Source organism: Seriola dumerili, unplaced genomic scaffold (genome assembly GCF_002260705.1).
Source record: "Seriola dumerili isolate Sdu_G_001 unplaced genomic scaffold, Sdu_1.0 BDQW01000110.1, whole genome shotgun sequence".
Taxonomy (NCBI): domain Eukaryota; kingdom Metazoa; phylum Chordata; class Actinopteri; order Carangiformes; family Carangidae; genus Seriola; species Seriola dumerili.
The window spans coordinates 13,273,708-13,298,145 of record NW_019174365.1 but is presented as its reverse complement, the minus strand read 5'-3'; the positions used below and the strand labels follow the sequence as shown (position 1 = coordinate 13,298,145).

The 24,438-nt window shown below is 41.1% G+C and overlaps 1 protein-coding gene across 1 annotated transcript in view; it reads right to left on the bottom strand.

Annotated features, from left to right (window-relative positions):
• Positions 1-23,544, bottom strand: part of LOC111223149 (semaphorin-6D-like) — a 77,030-nt gene extending 53,486 nt beyond the window's left edge. The window contains exons 1-14 of the mRNA XM_022747176.1: positions 23,445-23,544; positions 22,807-22,921; positions 22,005-22,062; positions 16,668-16,724; positions 16,202-16,303; positions 11,123-11,213; positions 9,532-9,654; positions 8,496-8,584; positions 7,783-7,872; positions 7,533-7,660; positions 6,077-6,208; positions 5,780-5,935; positions 3,158-3,331; positions 2,914-3,054 (exon numbers count right to left, since the gene is read on the bottom strand). Coding sequence (XP_022602897.1) covers positions 2,914-3,054; positions 3,158-3,331; positions 5,780-5,935; positions 6,077-6,208; positions 7,533-7,660; positions 7,783-7,872; positions 8,496-8,584; positions 9,532-9,654; positions 11,123-11,213; positions 16,202-16,303; positions 16,668-16,724; positions 22,005-22,062; positions 22,807-22,921; positions 23,445-23,544 — 1,556 coding nt within the window. The remainder of the gene's footprint in view (positions 1-2,913; positions 3,055-3,157; positions 3,332-5,779; positions 5,936-6,076; positions 6,209-7,532; positions 7,661-7,782; positions 7,873-8,495; positions 8,585-9,531; positions 9,655-11,122; positions 11,214-16,201; positions 16,304-16,667; positions 16,725-22,004; positions 22,063-22,806; positions 22,922-23,444) is intronic.
• Positions 23,545-24,438: the final 894 nt, after the last annotated feature.

Genomic DNA, 24,438 nt, shown 5'->3' with positions numbered 1-24,438 from the left:
ATTGAGAGACCATTGTATTTACTGGTTATATGTGTTCAACTTCTCGCAGGTAAGGACGGGGCAGTAAAATAACCAAGGAATAATGAACTACGACTTGATAGGTCGAGGGATGGAAGGTAAAAGATGAGCTAGAGAAGGATAGGAATGTAGGAGGAAAAGGGGGAAATATGGACGGGTATGTAACCTAGTAGTCCTTATTCATTAATACTGGGACTCAATAGGTTCTGGAGTCAAGTCATGTCAAGTCGTTTTAACTCGTAAGATCGAAGTCAAAAGTCATTTGTGTCAAGAGAATCACATTCCAAGTCTGAGTCTATTAGCTGTTATCTAGAGGAATAAACTTGTTCATGTCATCGAGGGTGCTGCACTGAGTGGTCCTCTTGAGACATTGTCATCTAAGTCAATGCATCAGGCCGAGGTCAAAGCGATGTGCATATGGTTGTTCGCTAATTAAATGACAAGTAATATAACACATAGTTAACATACAATAATTTATGAAAAGATCTGTCTCCTGCGTACATTAACACACACTTTTTCCCTTGCATTTTTCTCCAGTTCTTTGTATGCAGTCAGTCAATCTGTCCTAGAAAAAAGATAACAGATGTTTTGACAATATGATAAAGAAAAAGTTCCGGTAGGGCAGTTTTTCTGAGGCCAGCTATTCTTGTATATGGCTTTTCTTTTACTTGACTGTCGCAACATAATTCTTAAGGTGAGAGTGTACAGATAGGTGTCATCTTACTTAGCTTTGGGATTTGAGAACATGAGAGACCATGTATTACTGTTATTTACTCCAGTGGAGAGTAAAAAACAAGGAAAAGAACAGTGGAAGGGAGGATGGAAACAAGGAGAGGAGAGAAGGAAGGGAGGAGAAAAGGGGGAAATAAGGACGGGAGCAACTAGTCCTTAATCTAATACTGGGACCCAAAGGTTCTGGAGTCAAGTCCATGTCAAGTCTTAACTCTAAATCAAGTCAAAAGTCATTTGTGTCAAGAATCAATTCCAAGTCTGAGTCATACAGTCTATCAGAGAAAACTGTCAGGTATCAAGGTCTCACTAGTGTCCTCCTGAGACATGTCTCAAGTCAATGATCAGCAGGTCAAGCGAGTCAATTTTTCCTAATTTAAAACAAAATATAACACGTTACATACAATAATTATGAAAGATCTGTCTCCTGGCTACATAAACACACCATTTTTCCCATCATTTTTCTCCCAGTTCTTTGTATGCAGTCAGTCATCTGTCCTAAAAGATACAGATGTTTGACAATATTGATAAAGAAGTCAGCAGTAGGGCAGTTTTTCTGAGGCCAGTATTTTGTAATGGCTTTTTTACTTGCTGCCAACATAATCTTAAGGAGATACAGTAGGTGTCATCTTTACTTAGCTCATCAGGAACATGTCCAAGATAGAGGAATGTGAATGTTGTATTAATATTAAAAACCCAGGCTTTTTGAGGTGATTGTTGCTACATCCTTCCAGAAAGACTGGAAAGAAGGACAAGTCCAGAAGACATAAGCATGATCGACAATCATTTCTCCACATTCCCTCCGGCAGGATAGCTGAGTACCAGTCTGTTTAGACTTCTGTTTGGGAGTGATAAAAAAGTTTTTTCCATCAGAAGTCTCTCCAGGTCTGTGAGTTGGTGGAGGACGACTGTATTTCCCAACCATGCAGCCGCATGTCTTCAGTTCTCATGTCAAGACTTGAGGGTAAATCCAGGTCAAACCTCAACTTCTTTAGTCAAGTCTTAACTCTGTCAGATCAAGGCCAGTTGGAAGTCATTTGAGAGAAGTTCAACTCAAGTGTCAAGCACAAGAAGGTTAATCTAAGTAAAGTATCAAGTCTTTTGGAGAAAAGTCATTTGAATAAAGTCCCAGTCACTGCTGGTATCTCATCTGCAGTCCTAATTAATCCCATTCAAAACTCCACATCCGGCAGCACCAGAAGGGTAGACTGCTCCTCCCTCTTCTCCTGGCACTATTCCTTCCCAGTCCGACCATCAGATTATGTTTTGGCCAATGCCCAGGATGATCACTCGTACCTAACTATGGAGTGCGAGCACGCACGCAAGAGCGAGCAACAGGATGCTAACGGCAGTAATAAAGGCCACCGCTGTCGCCAATGACAAGGTTTTGCTAAATATAGATGCTTTAATTAATTTGAAAGGTTTGTAAGAGGAAGTCCAAGTCAGTCGTCAAGTCATTTAAGACATGTTCAAGTCACATCAAGTCAAGTCCATGAGGAGTCTTAAGTGGTGTCTCGTCATTTGAGACAAGTCTAGACAAGCAAACTGCAGGTCACTGTTTGCAAGATGTTGCGAGTCTTTCGGGTCTCAGAACGGCCTGTTGGCTGTCCTCGTCTTCCCAGTCGAACATCTCCGATAACCTTTTCATCTACAGCTGGTGGAAACCTCTCTGTGCTTCTGCAGCTGTGTTACCACATCACATCCACAAGCATTCATTCATCCAACTCAGTAATTAAAATGAGTCTAGTTAGCCACACTGTGTGTGTGCATGTGCCTGCTCTCCAGTGATGAATGTGCCCTAATTTGGGCAGCAAGCTCTGCTCTGTTCAGTCTAATGACGACTATTAATAAGGTTCTTTTTGTCCATGTTTCACCATTCTGACTCGGCATCCCCGTTTCCCCCGGCTCACACTCACTGCCACAGTATTGATTATGTTTCCAAATGAAGCTCCACATTTGACTGTTTAAAAAGATTCTAATATTTTGGATGTTTTCCAGTATTAACTAAATCAGGCTGTTTGGTTGAAGTCTGTGCTGCTATGTTTCAGAAAATTCTAGTTTTTCCTACTGAAGAAAAAAAAAAAAGGATTTTATTTGGCTGACAGCAGAGGACAGATATGGTTCAGTTCAAATATGGCTGATGAGCTGCTTTCATTGTTGTCTTACTTTTTACAGGCTCCATGTTGAGTGCAGCGGCTGAGCGGCACTCTGATGACACAGCTGGTGAAAGCTACAAACAAAGCATGATGGTCCTTATCCAGCTCCAGTCCCAGAACCCTCCTGTCCTCTTGGCCCTGAACGTTGCATCTGGAAACACAGACAGGAAGTTGATCATTTTTATATACAAACGTGGCTGTTAAAGGCTTGAGCAGTAGCAGCAGTTGACTTAATGGCTGGATATAACTCTTACTTTGACGGGTTGTAGACGTCGATGTCCTCTAGCAGTTTGGATCCGAAGCTGTCGTTGGGATGTGTGCTCGCCAAAACCTTCAGGACTCGTCCATCGTCTGAGCCCAGGAACATCACCGTCCGATCCTTGTAGGGACCGGCTGAAACGTCCACCACGATCTGGGTCAACTTGGACCTGGGAGAAAGCAAAGCTGTCGATTAATTGATCAGTCGACCGACAGAAAATTAATTGTGATTTCTTTAAACAAAAGACTTGATGCTTCTTTTAACACAGGATAATAAACTAAATATCTTTGGTTGTTGGAATGTCAAAACAAGACATGAAGATTTCACCTTGGTCTGTGGGATGCTGTAACAGGCATTTTCACTATTTACTGTCATTTTATAGACAAAATGATTAATTGAAAAAAATAATTGGCAGATTACGCAATAATGAAAATCATTGTTTGTCACAGCCCTTGTAGAAAGAGACACTGAATAAACTGTGAGAGAATGAAACACTTGCTTACAAGGTAATTTGGCTGTTTGTGTAGTTTGAGCCAGGTCTCCAAGTCCACTACGATAACAACCAGCCATCTACCTCTTTATTTAACCCAAACTTCACTTCTTGCCCCATCACATACAGCTCACTGAGCTACCGGTGCCAGTGGGTTGAACTCCCACTTGGGTCTTTGAAAGTGTCTGAGCAAAAAAACGTTCTCCAGATGGATGAGAGAAAGTCAAATTATTTTTATTTTCTGTTGTGGTGCTGGTATGATTGACAACTGGACGAATGAAAAGGTGTCGAAATGCTTTAACAGATGGTTGATTAGCATCTAAGACAGAATTTCTTAAATCAGGTGTGTGAAGCTGAGAAAGTGATCTAAGTTTGAACTTCTCTCGTCTACTAAAACTACAGTCACTTCTCACATGTACAAACCAGTGTAACACTATAAATGTCCTTGAGAAAAGCTGTTATCTCATATTTTAACTAGTGAATATGTTCGGTCACCAAAGTCACCATGAATACATTTTTGTTTAATCCATCTAATAGATACTGAGATATTTCACTTGATGATAAAAGACTTTGACCTGATGATGCCGTTAGGGAATAGACAGTTATTAGGATGAGTCCTCTGGAGACCTCATGAATCTGTACCAAACTTTGCGCCAATCCCTTGAAAAGCTGTTGAAACACTTCACTCAAAACACCTAAATGTCAACCTTCTGACATCTTGTTGTCTGTCTTGTCCCCAGCATACCTTTCCATCTCTGCACATAAAGGGCATGCTAGAAAATGTAGGAGGAAAGTAAGCTGTGTAGATGTGTATATTGTATGTGGAGGTTAAGTGTGTTCCCTCCAATAAAAAATGATTTCCAGATCTCTATGACAGAGTACCTCCGACTGAGTGCTCTGACTGTCCTGCACTCATGTTATATAACAGAGAGAGAGGATCTGTGCAGCCCTTTGGACATCCACATCATCATTATCTGGGTCAGCTCAGGCCTTTCCAGAGTGGAGGCTAATTTGAATGTGGAATTAAGAGTCTCATTCCCACTCCCGACTGGTAATTAGAATCCATCAGAAACTCATTTGAAACCTGGAGGCGCAGATTAAAAAGGTCAGAGATTTTCAGAGCACCGAGACGGACACAGAGACAGAGAGGACTTCCTGCACGCCGACGACTAATCAAAGCTGATACCGGTGATTATCCTCACAGCTTCGGGTCGAGATGGTGGATTCACCGCCTCTCAGAGCTGCCGTGACTTCAAAACTCACCTCTGCGGGGTTTAGTTTGCATCCACTTCCTTCTTGACCTCTCAGATCTCCTCCTCCATCATTTCAGCCTCAGAGTTTTTGGTGGTTATTAATTAAAACTTATCTAACTTGAGTCATTGTGGATATGAGAATCAGCTACGTGGCAACATTTCACTGGAAAAATATCTTTAAAAATTCCCATCACATTGCAGGAGTGTGCGATGACATCTTTCATCAGCTCTGGTACACTGACTCAGACATCTGACAACAGTCTGGAGACTGAAGGCAATCTTACTGTTGCATATTGTAAATCACTGTGTACAGGAGTGCTCGGTAAATGTCTGCAAATGCAAAACGCAGATTTAATTATCTATTACAGAGAAGCAGAGCAGAGAAGAACAAGTGTTCTGTCCTCTTCTATTAAACGTAATTCCGATCATCCTGCACAAATCAGCCAATTAGCAACAGTTAAATAAAAATCACACTGAATGTAGCAGAGACACTGATTACACCCCATGGTTTCTCCAAAATCAAATCAGTGGTGTATGAGATATTCTTAACATACTGGCCTTCAGTGATTAGAGGGAGATGAACAAACGTTAAATGTTCTGTAAATGAGATTATAAACAATAATATAGCAGCAAACAACTATTTCTACCACGTTTTTCAGCTAAAAAGGCCTCAGAAAAAGAAAGAGATCAGACCACAGCAGAGGTGGATTGTCAAAATCCATATTGTTTTCCGTAAGGTTTTTAAAGTTTTTACCACCTCATTCAGTGTCATTTGTGCCGCCAGTCCCAGCGGATAAGTCTAAGGCTGAATTTCTTTCCTAGTCCAACTGTGGACCAGAGCCAATACTGGTCTGGCCAAGTTCAAGTTTGTTACCTGCTGGAGGTCCTGGTGAAGCAGGGCCGGTCGTTAACGGAGGGAACAGCTTCGTCCATCAGAGGATACGACTTGATGAACGTCAGCGTCTCATCTGGAAACTGAACCGATGACTTGTAGTCTGCAGCCGGACCATCGCCTGCGCACATACCAGGTCTGAGGAAAAGAAGAAAAAAAAAAATTCTGATCTGTTTTCCTTTATGCTGCTGTCAATTTATGAATGTGCCCCACTGGTTTTTATTCACCGAATTTAAGTAATTCTGATGACGCAGATGATGCAACACTTTGGTGTCTCACCTTGGTCTGGGAACCTGCTCATCAGGGACTGGAGTCCAGGACGAGTCACTGGTCCGCTGCTCCTTAAACTTCCCATTGAAGACTTTCTCTATGTCGTCCATGTAGAAAGCACAGACTGCAGAGCCAGGGATACTGCAGAGGAAGACAGATTCACTTTGTACAAGCTGAAAATAATGTCCTAATGTTCATAAGCACAAACTAAGAAGGTTCAGAGCACATTTACCCTCACACCTGAACTGAAACTACACCTGAACTGACAAACTCCATCCAAAGATTCCAGAAACCTGAAAACTTTAAAGTGAAAAACATTGAAATGCGATGAAAACCAGGCCTGAGAGCGTTGACTGAGCTCCTGACTCACAGCAGAATCCACACAGTAAACTCAAACATTATATAATCCAGAGTGTAAACAAATACAGAGAGTTCACTGGAAGCATATGGAGAGAGGACAGACCTCTCCACTGTGATACTGTTATTAACACGAGTTCAAAACATCCAGCAGCAACAACAACTAACGAGCTCCTGGAGAAAAAACGTCATCAAAACAAACGGAGAAATAATATGCTTCTGAATCATCCTATCCTCTCCTGAATCATTTATATATAGTTTTATACATCTATACCGACACACGATATTTCCTGATCTTTATATTACCAAAGCATCAACCTCTGTGGATGAAAAATGAAGCCACCACAAACTGCAGTTCCTCTAATGGCCACTTGAGGCTGGCTCCAAAAGCAAGTCAATCCCCATAGACTCCCATATTAAAATATCCAACTTTACAGCAGAAGTAAACCTGTTTAACGTCTGGTGCACAAAACAGTTTTGGTCTCTGTCGGTAATTTCCTCCTTCATGACAACTGTACTTTGAGTGACAGGTGGGTGAGCGTATGTTTGCCACAAACCGGCATGTGCACCGAAGTCTCAGCTCCACACAGGCCCCACCTCTTTGCCCATTTTTGGATTAGCCGGGAGGTAGGGGCGGAGTCAGGAACTGCCAAGAAGGCAACGGCGGAGCAGCCGACTCTGAGCACAGAGGCTATGTCCATCTTTATTTACAGTCTATAATCTTAACATAAGGGTAGTCCTAACCTCAACCCTCTAACCAAAACCACCTTCTAAAATGTCCACGTTCCCAAGATGCAATGTTCTTACTATTATAGAAACATCTTCACTTTTCAAAAATAACATCAAGCTTAAGGTCTAATTCATAGAGACAAAACAGGGATAAACTACCTGTTTTAATTAACAAATATTGGGACAAAAACACAAACACACACTCTCTCTTTTTACTATATTGGTGCAGATCAGTGAAAAACCAGCTCTAAACAAGTCAAAAAAAAAAAGATAAGAAAAGAAAATTAAAATTTACGTCCGCAGTTGGCAGGTTCGAGCCAGACTCTACAGTGAACCCTGCAACATGTTAACGGACACACACACACTCTCTGATGTGTACCTGTTGGCCTGAGTGGTGAAGACCCCGACCACAGCAGGTCTCTGGTTGATCTGCAGCACGTTGGTGAGAGACTGAAGAACATCAAAGTAGAAGAAGGAATCTCCAGGAACCGAACAGTTCAGACGAGCCTACACACACACACACACACACACACACACACACACAGCAGCAGAGTGTGTGGTTATAAAACAGCTATGACTGGAGTGGAGAACCTTTATCAACCTCACACAGGGTTAAACGTTGAAGTCACCTTGAGGAAAGAAGTCCAGTATCTCTCCAGAACTCTGGGGGATCCACCGTTATCATTCTTACAGACGCGGGCCACCCGAGAAAACACCACCTGTAAGGCAGGTGAGGGACGGGGTCGGTGAGGGCGGAGTCAGAGAGTAAGTCAACATCACTGACCGTCAGTCACACCTGAAGTGTTATTCAGGTGTAATCCAGTCCGGTTAGACTGTGCAGTTACAGCATGGAGACTGATGACATCCTGAATGACCAATAACCTTTAGTGGAATCATACTGTGGTGAAATATAATTTAAAATATCGACTAAAATGAATTAAATAATTAATAACTAATTAAAAGCAACTAAATCAGTTGCTTGTTTTACATATTTAAGCAGTTGTGTTATATTTTTTCTTCCTCTCCCTTTAAAAGTTTGGGTACATTTTGAAAAAAAACTGAAGAATTCAGTTTACTTCATCATAATGGAGTGAAATGATTTAATACAAACTTATTATCGATGTATAATATCAATCTATACACACAAACAGTACAGATTTACAATCGCTGGTAACTCAGCCTGTGCAGCTTTCAGTTTGAGAGTCCGGAAACTATTTCAGCTACCTCTTCACCTTTAGAAGGAAATATTCATTTGCACGCGGGCGCGCGCACACACACACACACGCACACACACACACACACACACACATATACACACACACTCACTCATGCATGCACGCACCTTGCCCAGGGCGGTGTACTCCACTGCGATCTCACTCAGGAAAAAGTAGACGTAGTTACCATAGTCGATGGCATGCAGGAAGTGAGGTTCTGCAGAGAGGGAGAGAGAGAGAAAGTAAGAAAGAGAAATAATCTCATCATCCTTTCCTCCATTTTCAAGGTAAATCTCTCACAGTTCTCTGTCACTGTGACTTGTCTCCATCAGTCTGTGATGTTCAAGATGTTCATGGTTTTCAGCTGTCACTTACTGATGTCTTACTTTTCCCTGAATCTCTTCCAATACCCACAGAGAAATAATCTGGAGGCGTGGGCTTTATATGGAGCTAATACATGTAATACAGTATATACACGAGTGTGTATCGACAGTCTCAACAAAAAAATCCCATAGTTTAGAACTCAATTTTAGAGGGATGCTTCTGTAGTCGATAAAATGTTAATCATAATGACAGAGATGTCACTATTTATTCTTGCATATTAGAGAATTAATTTATTATTGTAAAAAATGCAAGCCAAGCTAATCTCAACATATTTGAAGCTGCAACTCAAACTGTACCATGTAGCCTTACTTGCTTCTTCTGAAGCTTTGATTGTTCACTTATCATAGCAACAATAACAACTAAACCATCTCCATGACAACAGTAAACTACTGAAAACTTTACAAAAGTTTGAGTAAACTGATCTTGTGATTAGAATTTTTTGTTTTTAATGTTTGTATAACTGCTTCAGATTTGTCTAAAATATAAAATATTTTATTGTGAAAATTCTCCCACATCCCCACATTTCCTCCCAGCTGATTGGTCCATTGGGACGAGGAGTGACTGTCCCTCTAAATCAAACTAAACATTGTTCAGTACTTGACCTGTGCAAAAGTCCCTTTTAGTGTATTCTAACCTGCTGGTATTTCACACTGATAATCAACTTCAACATCATGTGACCTAATGTGTCATGTTATCTAACTGAAAGAAAGCAAACTTAAAAAAAAATAAAATAAAATAAAGTGTCTCATGTTTTAGGTTTTAATAAGAAATAAATCATACCTCGGAGCCACTTGGAGTCGTACTTGACGGTTCTGAGGACGGGACGGCCGTCTCCCAGGCTTCTGTAGATGACGGCGTCGCTGGCCAGGAAGTCCGTCATGGTGGCCGAATAGAAATCCCCCCCTGATGAAACAGGAAGAGGTTTATCTTGACACTGAGAAGCTAAACCACTTTAAAACATCCGCTTCTTTATAAGTGACCTGATCTGCCTCAAATACACAGCTGAATGTTTTACTGTGGATGTTTTTATAATTTTACAGCAGAAATCTGTGTCATTATTATTATTATTATTATTATTATTATTATTATAGATTTGAACTAACTTTAATAATATGTCACCACTGTGCATGAGATCAGTGTTGATGAGCCATGTTTGGTTGTTTCTACGTCACAGTGACGTCTACTGAACAGTGGATATTGTTTTTGTATAATTGTACTAATGTTCTGCTCTTTCCTGTTGCTCTGACTTTATGGTGTTTTGTCTTCTGTCTTTATTTTTAACCATCACATTACTAATTAATGTACATCTCTCCCGAGGACTGTAGCTGGAAATAATCCAGCTGGTCAACACTGCCACATTGACAGATGTGTTAATTAATGCGTGTTTTCCTTATGGATAAATGAATGAAATTAAATAAGGCATTTTATTCTGCTTTCTCATGCCCCATATTGCTCTATATTGTTCCCCATATACACCATTTAACAATTTACATTCTACTATGTGAACATTTACCCATAGTTCAACAAGGCAGGTGAGGAGGTGTCAATGCCTCAGCCAAAAACTAATAACATGAAAACCAGTCTACCATGCTTAATTTTTAATAACCAACCAAAGTTCAAATGAATTTTCATTGTTTTACCTTGTTTTACCAGCACAAGACCCAAAGTGGCCAAAGGCTAAATGACCAAGCAAATCCAGTAACTAAAAGGAAAAGGAAAAGCAGCAGGGAAATGGAAATGCTAATTTCCCTTTTAAATGCCGGATTAATATCTGTATTCTTCAGTTTGTAATTTATTCCTATTTTCTAACTTTGCATTTTCAAATTGATTTTGAAATTACATTATACATTTATGAATTAATTATTTTACTTTGAAATTATGTACTTATTGACTATACGTTTTTTTTATTTGGACAATTTATTGATGGATTCATATCTAATTTACAAATCTTTTCATAATTCCTCTTTTTATTACCCATTAAAAGACTAGAGAATTAATTACTTTGTAATTTGGTCAATTTATTTATGGATTAAACAATTAATTTTGAAAAAGTATTAATAACAATTTTATTTTACAATAAGTTATTAATTAATTAAATGTTTTATTACAATTTAGGTGACAGTTTTTTCTCCTCTCCTTTCTCAACAGTATAAAGGGAAAATTAGATTTATTGTATTATCGTTTTAAGGAAATGTTTTCTGTGTCATTGTATATGTTATGACTTCATCTTTGAAGCTAAATAATTATTCTCATAAACAAATATCACAATATGTCTACAACTACAGAAAACAAAACAAGAAATGGAAATATTGATATAGTTTTACAGAGTCTATGTGTCATTTTGCAGGAGCTGACGTCACTGTTGACTCACCAGCGAACAGTCCAACGTTTGACTGACCGGACTCGAAGGGACAACGAGCCTGGCCGACCACCTCCTCCCCGACCTGCTCCAACGAGGTCATCTGAGAGGAAGAAGAGGAGGAAACAGATGAAATATGCTTCTGTCTCTCAGCAGCGATATAAAAAAAAAAAACAAAGTACAAAATCACAAAAAACAGAAACTGTCACAGAATCGAGGGAAACAGTTGAGAAGTCACAGTGAGACAGAAACTCACTTCTCACTCACAGACTCCTTTATAATATAAGCTTTATGAATAATGTGTGCTAATATTATTCACTGCATGTCACAGAGGGGATGATAATGCTGCTAAGTGAGTGTTCAGCAGGGACTGGCTTCATGTTACTGTACCTGAGCTAATAATACACTGATGGATCAGCTGACATATCAGATAATCAAGCTCTGATGATGATGATGATACTAACAGCTCAGCTCTGAAACAAACAGCCTGACTCCAGTCACAGAGCATAATAAAGTCAAACCGGACGGTGACACACACATCTCACTCTTATGTACATGCACACACAAATGCACACAATTATTCAGAGGTGAATAATTTACAGAAAGAAGATTGTCGACATTGACATAAAAGTAACAGCTAAGATTGGGTGATATCCAAAATGTAATATTTAATAATTTGATAATATCATTTGATATTTAATAATAATTTAACACTAAATATTATATTATCAGCCTGAGCCTATTGCTTTAAAAATGAAAATATGAACAAAAATCTGTTTCTGTGACCACTCTATTGAAACCACAACCTGTCTGAAAAAAAGCCTTCATGTTGAGTGTCCTCCGAATATTGTTAATGCTTTAGTTGTAGCTGAGCAGTGAGACATGACTGTGCATCTGACCTCTGTTCCACCAGCTCCTCTGGGTTAATGCGTTTTTTATCAGAGGGTCTTTTTTTATCAGCCGAGGCAGCACGATAAACCTCCTGTAAAATACTTTTATTGTTTCATTCACTGATGTTTTTAAAGTAAATTATTCCACCTGAATCTCACACTCTGGGCATGTTAGTCTGTCACACCCTGAGGATTTTGTGCTTTTCTGTAACACTGCTACAACTGCTGCTGCTGCTGCTGCATAAAGTATTACTGTTACTATCATTACTGTCATTTGTGTTTGTTAGAATAAAAATATTGTTTTCGTGTGATTTTGCATGTGTCTGATTTATTTCTCCTAAAACAAACAATTATTCTGCTGCTTTCAAAGAGAAAATATATTAAATAAAATGTTTGTTGTCTCCCAGCAACCAAAGCCCCAATTATCCTTTTATCAGACTCCCGTGGCAAAGACTGATGATATCATTGTTAAATGTTTATTTATGTTTATGTTTATTTTTCTTTATATAACTTGACATAACGTTGACATGTTAACTATAAGCTATGTGCACTGCATTGGTAGCACAATGCTCAGAGGCTACGTTAACTGAATTGCTAACGGAGGTTTGAGGCTGAGGGAGCGTTTAGCCTCATAAACACACTCGTCTGCTGTCTCCACCCTCAGGGAGCTGAGTCTGTTCAGAACTCTCCCACCTCACTCTCTGTTTTCAAGTCTTTCTCTGTCTCGCTCGCCCGAGCTCTGTTCGTCTCCTGATAACACGTCTCGTCTTCCTCATCATCAACACTTCCAAGTTTCTACTCTCTCTTATTCCCTGTTCTGTTGTGTAACGTTACTATAGGGTTCAGACAGGGTGAAGCAGGTGAATCAGCCTAAAATTAAATTAAACATTTAATCACAGTTTAATTAAACATGATTTCTTTCTTCTTTATGAGGCTGTGTGCTCAGCAGTCACATACAGGCGTGCTGCACCTTCATCTACATCATTATCAGCTGCTGTTTGAGCCCCAGACACAAGGACACGGGTAAATCAAGAAAATCTGAACATTGTCTTTACTCAGAGAAAACACACGACGCGCTGCTGCTGCAGGAGGTTCCCACAATCACAGTGATGGATTCTGGCCTGACAGGACCTGACTAATGAACAGGGATAATCTCAGTCCCTGCACTTGCACCTTTTCCACCGTAGAGTAAACTGAAGTGTTGGGGACATTTTATCCTTTATTATTAGTTTTTAATGATGTAGAAAATCAGTCATGTAGAAATCTTCACTTAAATTCAAATGCAGACTTTTCTGTATCAAAGACTGAACAGCCTCTTAAGGAACTGATAAAGACATTTATCTTTGGTGTGATGACAGAGGAGTTTGAGTTTATTTAATGTTTTACATTTTTATACTCATCATGAATATGTTCCACTTTTTTCTGAGACTTTGAACGAGGTCAGATTCCAAGTCAAATTGTAAATTGCCGTTCTGCCTCCATCTGTGGTTTCATTCACCAAGATACAGTATCAAAGTAAAAACAACATTTTTATACAACTCACATGTTTACAGTCTAGTAAGGCTTAAAGTTATGCATAAGTGAGGGTGTGTCCACACAGTGGGTGGGTGAGGGTATGCTTGGCTCAAACCAGCATGCACTAAATTCTCGGCCCTACCTCTTTAACCTAAACTACTGTAATCTTACTGTAAATGAAATGAAGAGCAAAGTCGACTATTACTTGAAATCCCTCAGCATCAGGACTTTACTCAGCTCAGTGAATAAATGTAATATTAAATATTCTGTGTGACATTAACACCATTAACATTTAATCTGTGAAAACTCATTACTGCAGCAGAATACTCTCAGCTCACAGCTCCATTACAAACACTACATCACAGTAGTTTAATAAAATATCTGAACACAAAGTCCACTGCTCAGCTTTTTCCTGAGCTTTCAACCATTTACAAGGTCAACAATGAACTTGCACACTCTTTGATTCTTATTGAAGTGGATTTACTTCACAATTTCAGTCAATCTGTTTTTAATTCATCTTATCAGAAAACATCTTTAGATTGTTTGTAAAACTGCAAAAAAAAAACAGAGTTTTTACTTCCTGATCTTTAAAAAGTTAAAGCTGATTTTATCTGGCGCCATCAATCAGAAGACGAGAGCAGGCGCCAGTGTTTTTCTAAGAGCTGTGGATCTCGTTTTAGATCCAAACTCTTCACAATCAGAGTGGAAAGCTCCTCGTCTTCAGGTAAATGTGTTGTTTTTTTTGTTTCCTGCCGCTGGAGCTGTCAAAGCACACAAAGCCTCAGCTAAACGGGGTCAGCGCCTGTCAATCAAACCTCCATCTCCAGCGTCACCGCCACAGAATCAGCGCGAAAAAAAAAAAAAAAAAAAAAGGAACACAATGCCTGAAATGGTGGCTTTTGTGAAGGTGTTGTGTTTGGTTGTGACGAGGCGTCTCGAGCTGCCTGACGCTTCCAATTAGGGAAGTGGAGGAGCGGGGGAACGCCGCCAGAATAAAGCCGCCTTGTCCCCGCGCCCTGTCTCTCCGCTCATTAACCCGACGTTAGTGACGATTCAACAGCTGAGAGGATAATGGGCAGGTTAGAAAAAGTGCAAACACAGTGTGAAGACTCACTTGATCATGAACACACAGACACACACGCATCCTTGAGCTGTTATGAAACACACAAGGTTATATTTAAACTGCAGTTACTTTCACAGACATTACATTATAAAGTGCTCTTTTAAATCTATTTCACTGAAGGGTGACAGTAATTATCCGCTGTAACATCAACCAACTAAACTGATCTCCCACAGGTTTCTGAAGAGCAGTTTTGAAGCTCAGAGTGGGCTGCTCTGCTGTCACCATCTTCGCAGTACCTGACTCCGCCCCTAACTCCCATCTAATCCGAAAAATGGACAAAGAGGTGGAGCCGGGTTGTGGCAAGGATACACTCACCCACCTGTCACTCAAAACGGCCACACCTTCAATTCTGCATCGCGTGGATAATTAATTAATTTCCTGGCTAATTAACTAGTTAACAAGCTAAGTAAACAAGCTATTAACCGAACAGCAAGCCATATTGCCTGTCTGATATTTACATGAACAATACTCAATAGGCACCAACACCACAAACAGAGAGAGATCACATTGCGTGACTCGAATTAGCCGAGGTGATCCTGAAAAGACAGCTAGCAGCTAGACAACAGTAACAACACCCACCTGTCATTCAAAGTGGCCATGCCCTCAGTTATACATAACTTTAAGCCTTAATAAAATGTAAACATGTGAGTTAATAAAAAAAAAAATTCCTGCCCCGTATAGTTGTCATGAAGGAGGAAATTAGCTATAGAGACCAAAATCATTGTATCAGGCTCTAAAAATGTTTATTTTTGATGATAAGTTGGACATTTCAACATGAGAGTCAATGGGAATTGACTCGCTTTTGGAGTCAGCCTCTAGTGGCCATTAGAGGAACTGCAGTTTGTGGCACTTCAGATTTTCCGCCCTGGTGCCTCCACTGATCTCATCACCTTTTTGGACTGTGGGGAAGTTTTAAATATATGGATTATAGATTCATAATAAACAGAGTAATAATCGTCCTATGTTGTAGGTGAAGGTCCTGTTGACAGTTTTATAATGGTGGTCTGGGAAAATGCTTTTTCGGCTGCTTTGCAATGCCACACAGACAAATTACTGTCAGGACACTGCGGTGACGAACTGTTAAATGATGCTTAGATGCAGTGTCAAGACACATGAAAACAAGCTGTCTGTGCTGAATTCAGTTTCATCCTTCATCCCCATGAACACTGGGAATCCAGGTTTACACTCTCTAGGCAGCTGTAGTCACATTAGATACATGACTGTTGTTCAGATGTGTCATCTGAAAAGTGATGGCATGTGTGTGATGAAGCTCCTGCTGTAGACGGAGGGATGGTAGAGGACTGACTTCAGTGCATTTTTCTGGATATGTAAAAGAGGTGTGAGCGAAGATTTAAGCTGCATTTAGTAACTTCCCACCACGCTGCCTGGAAAGTATGAAATCAATGTGTATTGAGTTGGAAAAATCCTTGTAATTAATGAGTAAAAGCATATAAAAACCACCAGCGAGTTTCTTTAAATCTACAACAAGAAAACTCTAAACTGAATTTAATGTGCTGATAACCGCTCAGAGACTCAGGGGAGGACAGGTGTGTGTGTGTGTACCTTGTAGTTTCGGCAGGTGGGGTTGAAGGCATTGGTGCCGCAGGCGAACAGGGTCTCGTCATTTCTGGGGACCAAGACTTTGACGTAGTTGTAGCACTCGTCCTGAAACACAAACACACAGCGTCACATTCAAAAAAAAAAAATGTGACAGGCCTCGTTAATCATGTAATGATGTGATAAAATCTCATCCTTACAAGGATGAAAATGTTTTTCTGAAGCTGTGAGACTCTTTCTAATTTTATCTTTGGTGTCAGTGAACTCCAAACAAAGACGTGTCAGCGCCTCTCACTTATCAGATCTGTCAGACATGAAATATTTCTCAAGTGTTTAGAGTTTCAAACAGCTGCTGGTCACAGCTGGACAGATTTCATCTACATTTTGATCCTAATAAACTGGTTTTATCTGGTGACATGTTAAAATCAGAGAAGAAGAAATACGGGGGAACAGGAAGAAAAAGGAAACTCACGCTGTTCTTCCCTCTGACCGTGCACTTGCTGACGTCTTTGGACTTCCATGTCAGTTTCTGAAACACATGAAGAAGAAGAGGCGGATGTGATCAGGGTCAGCAGTCATGAGTCACACCTGACCGCAGAGCTGCAGCTCTGACACGGTGAAAATAACTACACCACAAAAACACAAACACAAACACAGGCTGTGACAGCCAATCAAACGACAGCAACATGGTTTCTCCCATGTGAACCATCTCCATGACAACAGAGCAATCACCATCCACTGATGAGATCTGATTACAAGTACATCACAAAAAAAAAGGAAAAAAAAGGGAAGGGAGTGTGTGGACCTTGAGTTAATTATACTTTATTTAATCAGGAAGAAAATCAAGACCTGAGAAAAAGAAAGATTCATAATCACACAGCCAGCCGACAGGACAACACAAATAAGACCACAATCAACAAACAGACAGAAAACAATCACAGGAGTCATGGAAAACATCAGATAATAAAATTGTGAGTCCAGCTCAAGGGCAGTTCGCAGACCTGGGACCTGCAGGATTAGTGAGTCCATGTGAGATATCAGAGGTTGTGTAGTTGTGGCTGCTGTAGAGGTTATCGGTGTCACCATTCAGGGGCTGTATCCTTCGGAGGCTGCAATTGAAGACAGCTGTCACATTTCAAGACTCCTTCAAATGCGTCCTTCTTTTCCTGGACAACGAAGGGTGGATCCTTCGTGGCCCAACTTATCACAAGATTCATTGTGTGCTGGTAATGTAGGCAAACAACACCAACAGAGAGCCGGAGGATAACACTTTTATACGTAAGTATTGGGTTTTCAGCTCACTTCAACAGCTAATAGTACAACTGTTAAAGCCAAGGATCTTAAAACCACAAGTTTTTGTAAAGAAAAAGGTACAAGTTTGTCAAGGTTGCTAGGCAACAGGAGCAGTGCTTTGCGACGCAACAGTAAGAGCGGGCAAATTCTGTAGACCCGGCCGTCTCATTTCGGTTCGGCCTTCGTGGCTTACGATGGCTATGGAGGGCCACACCTTCGTAGGCCGCGTTCTCCGAAGGATGCGGCCCCTGAATTAGGACACAGATGTTGCTCAGCTCCAGAGGTCTGACTTCTCTTCCTGCTGCAGTGATGTATAGCAGTGGACTCCAAGGTGGGTCAGTGCACAGTGACAGCACAGGTGAGTGAGGTTACAGGTGCAACAGGGCGCACTCCGACACCTGATCGGTTTGTGGTGTTTCTGTGCAAGTAAACAAAGCAGCACATGCACCAGCAGCAGTGTGAATAACACAGACTGATGAACACAGCTTGTCGAGGAGCTGTGGCTCCACCAGCACTGACAGACTGTTAAAAAAGAGGAAATGAAAGTTTATCACAGCGTCTCCACCACCACCTGCTGCTGTCTGATTATCAGCTGATACAGATTCAGCATTCAGTCGTACCTGGAGCCTCATGAGCCACCTTGGAACATGATGACTGGTTTGCTCACTGTCAGTCCAACAGAGAGTGGTTATATAAAAGTGGATGGTGCAACACAGCTAATAAGCTGTGACAGCTCCCTTTGTTGGCTCAGTGATCAGCATTGAGATGGTTTGTTGTTGGTCGACAGCACAGATTTACTTCACTCCTACGAGTGAATCTACTGATGATGGTGACGCTTCCATTTAAATAAAATGATTTTGGGACAGGAATTCATTATGCTGCGTTCACGGCATGTGGGAGATACTGTTACTGTGTGTGAACGGGAAAGTTGAGTCATACTAAAAGCGTCAATACATCTGAACTGGTGCTTAAGAAGAAGCGTAAGAAGCCAACAAACATGGACGCCTCACAGCAGCCAAACGATGATGATTTTCTCAGTGTTTTTCTTGATGCCTCTATTAATATCTTTGTGATAATGCTGTAGACTTCTTCTTCTTTGGGGTTTATTGACAGTTGGCAAATCAGCCAACAGGTGCATTAACCAGAGGCACAGCTTCTGAACAGGCAAGGCAGGCAACTGCTTGAGGCTGTTACTGGGCCCCTGAAGGCTGACAAACTTTACTCCACAGCAATGTCTCAAAATGCAGCTCCCTCCCCATTAAACAACCAATGGACAATTTTCAAATACATCTCAGTAGGAAAAACAAAAAAAAAATGTAGGAAACCTCCCTAAAGGTGGCCCATTTGGAATAAAAACAATGTGGATTGGGGCTTGGTCTTTTGGTACGCCCATTCACAACTCATTCACGCCTCTGTGTAGCTGCTGATTGGTCGACTGAACGTGCTGCTGCTCTGTCCCGCCCACTGGAAACTGTCAGTCCAGGGAAACCTCCTTAAAGGGGCTTAATGTGTTGATGAGCACTGGTCTTATAATGAGGGTTATTTACAAGGTTTTTATTTTTTATTTTTATTTTAGATTTCATACATTTTTTTGTTGGTGTCAGATTATTTATTATGATGTACGATTATGTGTGATAAACACTGACTGGGGGGGGCCTCTGGGAATTTTTTGCCCAGGGCCCCTTCGGACTCTGGGATCGCCACTGACATTGGATTAGGAAGTTGTGCAGGAAAAAACGACATTCTTTTAGCTAAACCCGTTTCATTAATAAACTTAATAATGTCACCATATATCTTGCTTGCTGATTTCCCCGGGAGACCTGACAGAGTTTAACCCCTCCGTAGTGACTGAAAGGTGATTTCTGTTAATATTGTATTCCTACAATGAGGATGTTCAGACTCTTCACCTCTGAGTCCTTACTCTCATGAGATTGTACGTGACTCACAACCAGAGCCAGGAGGCAGAGAAGAGAGCATCACACACATGTCATCTGCCTTTCACTGTGGGTAGTTGGTGGTAGTTAGTTTGCCAAGCAATGGAGGCTAAGGAAATCAACAAGTTTTCATTCAGGCTTGAAAAATGGAGAGAGTTTACAGCTGCTGGCATTTGCTGTTTCTGCATATTTTGATTTAAAACACTTTGGTAGCATGTTTTATTTATGGACCTTTAAAAGGCAAATTTAAGAAGAAAATGCCCTTTGACCCCCTCACTGTCAATGCACAGTATTTTTAACCCTCACATGATTAATGCTGCAATTGCACTAGCATCGCTGAGTCGTCCAATGATCTTGCAGGGAATACTTGTGTCTATTTCCCCTCTCTACCATCCATCCCACCTGACCTGAGCACATCAGCAGCAGCAGTCTCTCCTCCCTCTGACATGGAGGGAAACATCTATTCTGGAGTATTACATGAAAAGCCTCCACAGAGGATGATAATGAAGGTGATTCCAGCCTGAGAGAATCATTTGTCGAACTAAAACCAGAGTCTGCGGCGGCATTTCTCTGGGCGTTCGTGTCGAACACGAGTTGAACGTTAAAGATGTGAACCTTTCTTCAAAGACGGGGTGAGAATGCCGGGCCACGCCGCTGAGGTCGGATCACTGATAACGAGAGTAACAGCTCAACATCAAAGAGCCGCTGCAGGCCACCGTCCCACAATGCACCGGGAGGCCCATTACTGTCAGGAGCCACCCTGTAACCTCTCGTCTTTGATGAGGAGGATGTGTGCAGATCAAAGGAAGCGCGTCCTTTGTGCCGCCTCACACCACATCAGCAGCTGCTGTAGTTTTGTTCCGCCGCTCTGATATTTACGGCGTCTGTTGTGCAGGAAGTGAAAAGGATCTTGTGCTGCGTCGTCAGGTTTGATGCTGCTCTCGATGCTTTGAGGGAAGGACACAGCAGAGACGAGCCTCAGTGACATACTCATCATTAAAGAGCAGCTCCACTAACTCTAATCTGTGGAAACGTCTCTTTAACATCTGACCTCATCTAATATTACAGGTGGGTGTGCTCAGGTGTGTCACAACCTGGACGAAGCATGCAGCAAACACCGGGTGGCAGCCAAGCAAGGCTTTAACCGTGGGTGTAGTGTCTGTCCCAACACCCATTCCTGCAGTATCAGCGTCTAACCATGACGACCTCAGTGCCCATTAATGGTCCCATATCACATAAAGGTAGATGTCCATGTGCTGTTTGATTATAGAGCAGGTCTTGTTTCTATATTAATACTGTGAAAGTATCAAAGCGCTCAGTCCACAGAGAAATGCACACAACCTGTATTCAGAAACTGAGCCTTAAAACCAGCCGTCAGGACTTCTGGAACTTTGTGATGTCACAACAAAGCAGTCACCCCTCTCATGGGCCGAGCCCTGCCCACTTGGATCCACCATCCAACCTTGCAGGATTTGATTTCTCTGAGTATTTACTTGAAATCTGGTATATTATTATTATTATTCCTTAATTTAATGGGCTCAAAGTCTCCTCTCTTTTGATTGGCTCACCAACCTGCTGTTACTAGAGCTCCAGAGAGAAGCCAGAGAGAGGAGATGTAAAACTAAATTGAGATGGATTTTGGATCTTAAAACCACAAATATATCTTCTTATGGATCAACACTTCAAATAAAACACAGGAGAAGTGTAAAATATGGGATATCTTTAAGACTGTGAGTGTGTGGAGGTTTGTCATAGACATCCTGTCACTCGTGCATATACAGATACTCCTCATGGCTCAGATGATTTGTTGGAAGAAATGGGTTGGATCATCCAGACATTAAAATGAATAATGCACATTCAGGAGCTGAGAGAAGTAACATAATTAATAAAGACATTAAATCAACTTAACTGGAAGCACAAAGGTTATAAAAATGATAGTGTTGTGATGGTTTCTGTCTGATAACATTTTAAACAAGAAGTCAAGTTTCTCCAAATCTTTCACAAAAGGTTGAGGTATTTAATATTTATCTTGACAGTGTTGGATATGTGATGTTATTCTTATCAGTCTCATTAAGAAGAAAATATGTTAATATTAGTGATAACTCTGTGTTTGGACATGAATAATAATATTCAGGCTGAGCCCAACGTAAACTTTGATTTTGTCCAAGTCGTCACGTCACATCACGTTCATGACGATGAGACGGACAGACAACCTGAGAAAGTGATGCCTCCTGTCATGGAGAAACTTGATCAACAACAAAAATAAACCTGAACTGCTGCTGTGAAGAGATATGAAGTATTTATCTCGAAACATAATGTTGTTACTACTGATATGTATTATAGACAAACTATAAAAAAAAAAAGATCCAAGTTGAATAAAACAAATTTACTCTGTTTTCTGACTTTATTCCACTGAGTATGAGTGAGAAAATAAGAATAAAAATCTACAATCTGTTTCAGTTTCAGTTTAAAAAGAAGATTTTTAACCTTTGTGTTTTTTTCATGGAACTGAATGAATTCTTTTGTCATGCACCTGCTCCACAGAGAGTTCAGAAGTCTGTTGATCATGTGACTTTACTCACCAGCTGAGGAACGAACTCCTCTGAAGCCGTCGTCAGGTTCACTGCAAACACGTGATCTCTGCGGAGGTTAAAGCACAACGTCAGAGCTCGACATGCCGACTCAACAGAAGAAGAAATGTTCTTCTTCTTCTACTCACTCACTGATGTTCACTGTTCTGAGCTTGTTTGTGTGTCAGAGCAGCATTAAACGTGCGTGTCCTGTCGTGTTGTGTGTCACTTCCCAGCATGCTCCAGTATCAGAGCTTCATCATAAGGAGACTGAGGAGTTAAACTTAAAATCAGATCTAAGGAGCTGATTAACAGTTGAAATAACAATCCAAACTGGACCTAAATACAGATTTTGTGACCGCAGATCAGGACTTAAAAGTCCTGCGTTTAAAAAGACTTGAGAGTTTTTTAAAATGTTGCATTCAGAAGAGGAACGAAGAATTTTCTTTTTAAAAATGTGTCTAAAAAAATGATGCTGGCAAAAAAAAATCACTTAAAATACCTCTGATATTTGAGACTAATGATATTTCCTCCAGTTTCCATGATTAATGAAAAACTTTTGCTGGCTCTCTGAAGTTGATAGGAAGCTAATTTTTTTAACTTAAGAAAATATTGGTCCAGATCAGCAACTCAGACCTGAACAGGTCCTGTATCTTCCTCAGGATCTAACACTGATCTCTCCGATATCCAAGTGCTGCTGCTGGAAATGTCTGGATGAGATGTCACATTTGTGTGCTTCTGTTTGTTTGTGTGTGTGTGTGTGTGTGTGTGTGTGTGTGTGTGTGTGTGTGTGTGTGTGTGTGTGTGTGCTGACCTGGCAGTGATGTACAACATGTGGTTGATGCGTAACATCCTCTGAAAGTCCAGGCCCAGACGCAGTGTGTCGTTGTCCTGAAGCAAACCCTGAAACCCTGGATACTGATACGACTCTGCAGACACGAGACGACACAGTCGGAGTCAGAGTGTGTGTACGTGAACATGAACAACACATCGGTTTCCACGGATGCAAACATGTTGATGGGACGTTCTGAGGTTCGGTGATGTAAAAATAAGTTTGATAAATGGGCTGATTCTCATGGATATCGTGTTGTCTTACTTCTATTGGAACAAACATGTCCTGAGTTGTGGCACTACAGTTCCTATCATGCTTTCAGTGGTGAATAGAGAAAGTTGTTGCCATGGATTCAATGAGTTAGCTGTGACCTTTAACCTGTCCCCATGTTTCCCCTGTATTTGTTCATATTCTGGTGAACTTGCTGAGTTAACTACCGGCAGTTTCAGTTTGGACTGTTACCATGACGACAAACTGAAAGCATCCTGAACAACATAAAATCCATGGACGGCAGAGACACAAGTATCACTGAAAACAGTAAGTTCTTTATGTATTCACACAAACATGACTCCTGTAGAATCATCATCATCATCCTCCCCCAATCAGAGGGATCTACTCACGCTCCGAGCTGACCACGTTGATCGGCTCCAGGTCTTTGGGGAAGGGCGTGGTCGAGGCCGACTCACACAGGAAACGGAAAGTGAGGATGAGCAGCAGCATCAGTGGCAGCTGCCGCCACGGTGACAGCCAATCGGTCTGGGCCATTTTGTCGGAGAGAGAGAAGGGGAAGGGGTGCCAGGCGCAAGTGATGTCAGCAGGTCATGGTGGGCGTCGGCTGCGAGGAAACAGAGAGAGATACAACAGTTAGACACACAGAAGAGAAACAAACAGCATAATGTGTGTGTGTGTGTGTGTGTGTATGTGTGTGTGTGTGTGTGTGTGTGTGTGTGTGTGTGTGTGTGTGTGTGTGCGCGCGCTCGTGCGCTCAGGGTTTATCTCTCCCGAGTCGTCCTTTCTGCTGCAGCTATAAATTATGAGGGATTAGCATGTTGCCCAGCGGTTAGCCCCGTATTAACCTGCTAGGTCACAGAGCAAAACCTGCAATCAATTACATGGATTAGCATTAGTTTAGCGCTGGTGTGTTTGTGTTGACGTTGATGGCACTTAGACACACACACACACACACACACACACACACACACACACACAGAAAAACCCATAAATTAAGGAACAAGAAAAAGAAGAGAAAGAGCTGAGGACCTCCAAAATGGGCGCCAAAAATAACTTCCAATTCAGCATTCAAACGTAGCTGCTCTCTAAGGAACGTCACATGGTTCACTCCATGTGTTTAGATAAGGACGGTAAATAAAGGCAAAGACACAGTGTGAAGTGAAAGGGACAGGTGCAGGCTCAGAGGCAGGTAAAGTACTCAGTACCCAATTCCCATCAAAAATCATACTCCACGTACTCCGTGATAAATCAGTCAAATCTCAGCACACAGACATGATGCACATGCTTTTAAATACAGTCTGACTTATGCTTTATGAAGATATCATTATCTCTGATATCCACTTGGAATATACATATTATATAAATCCAATTAGAAATCATGGA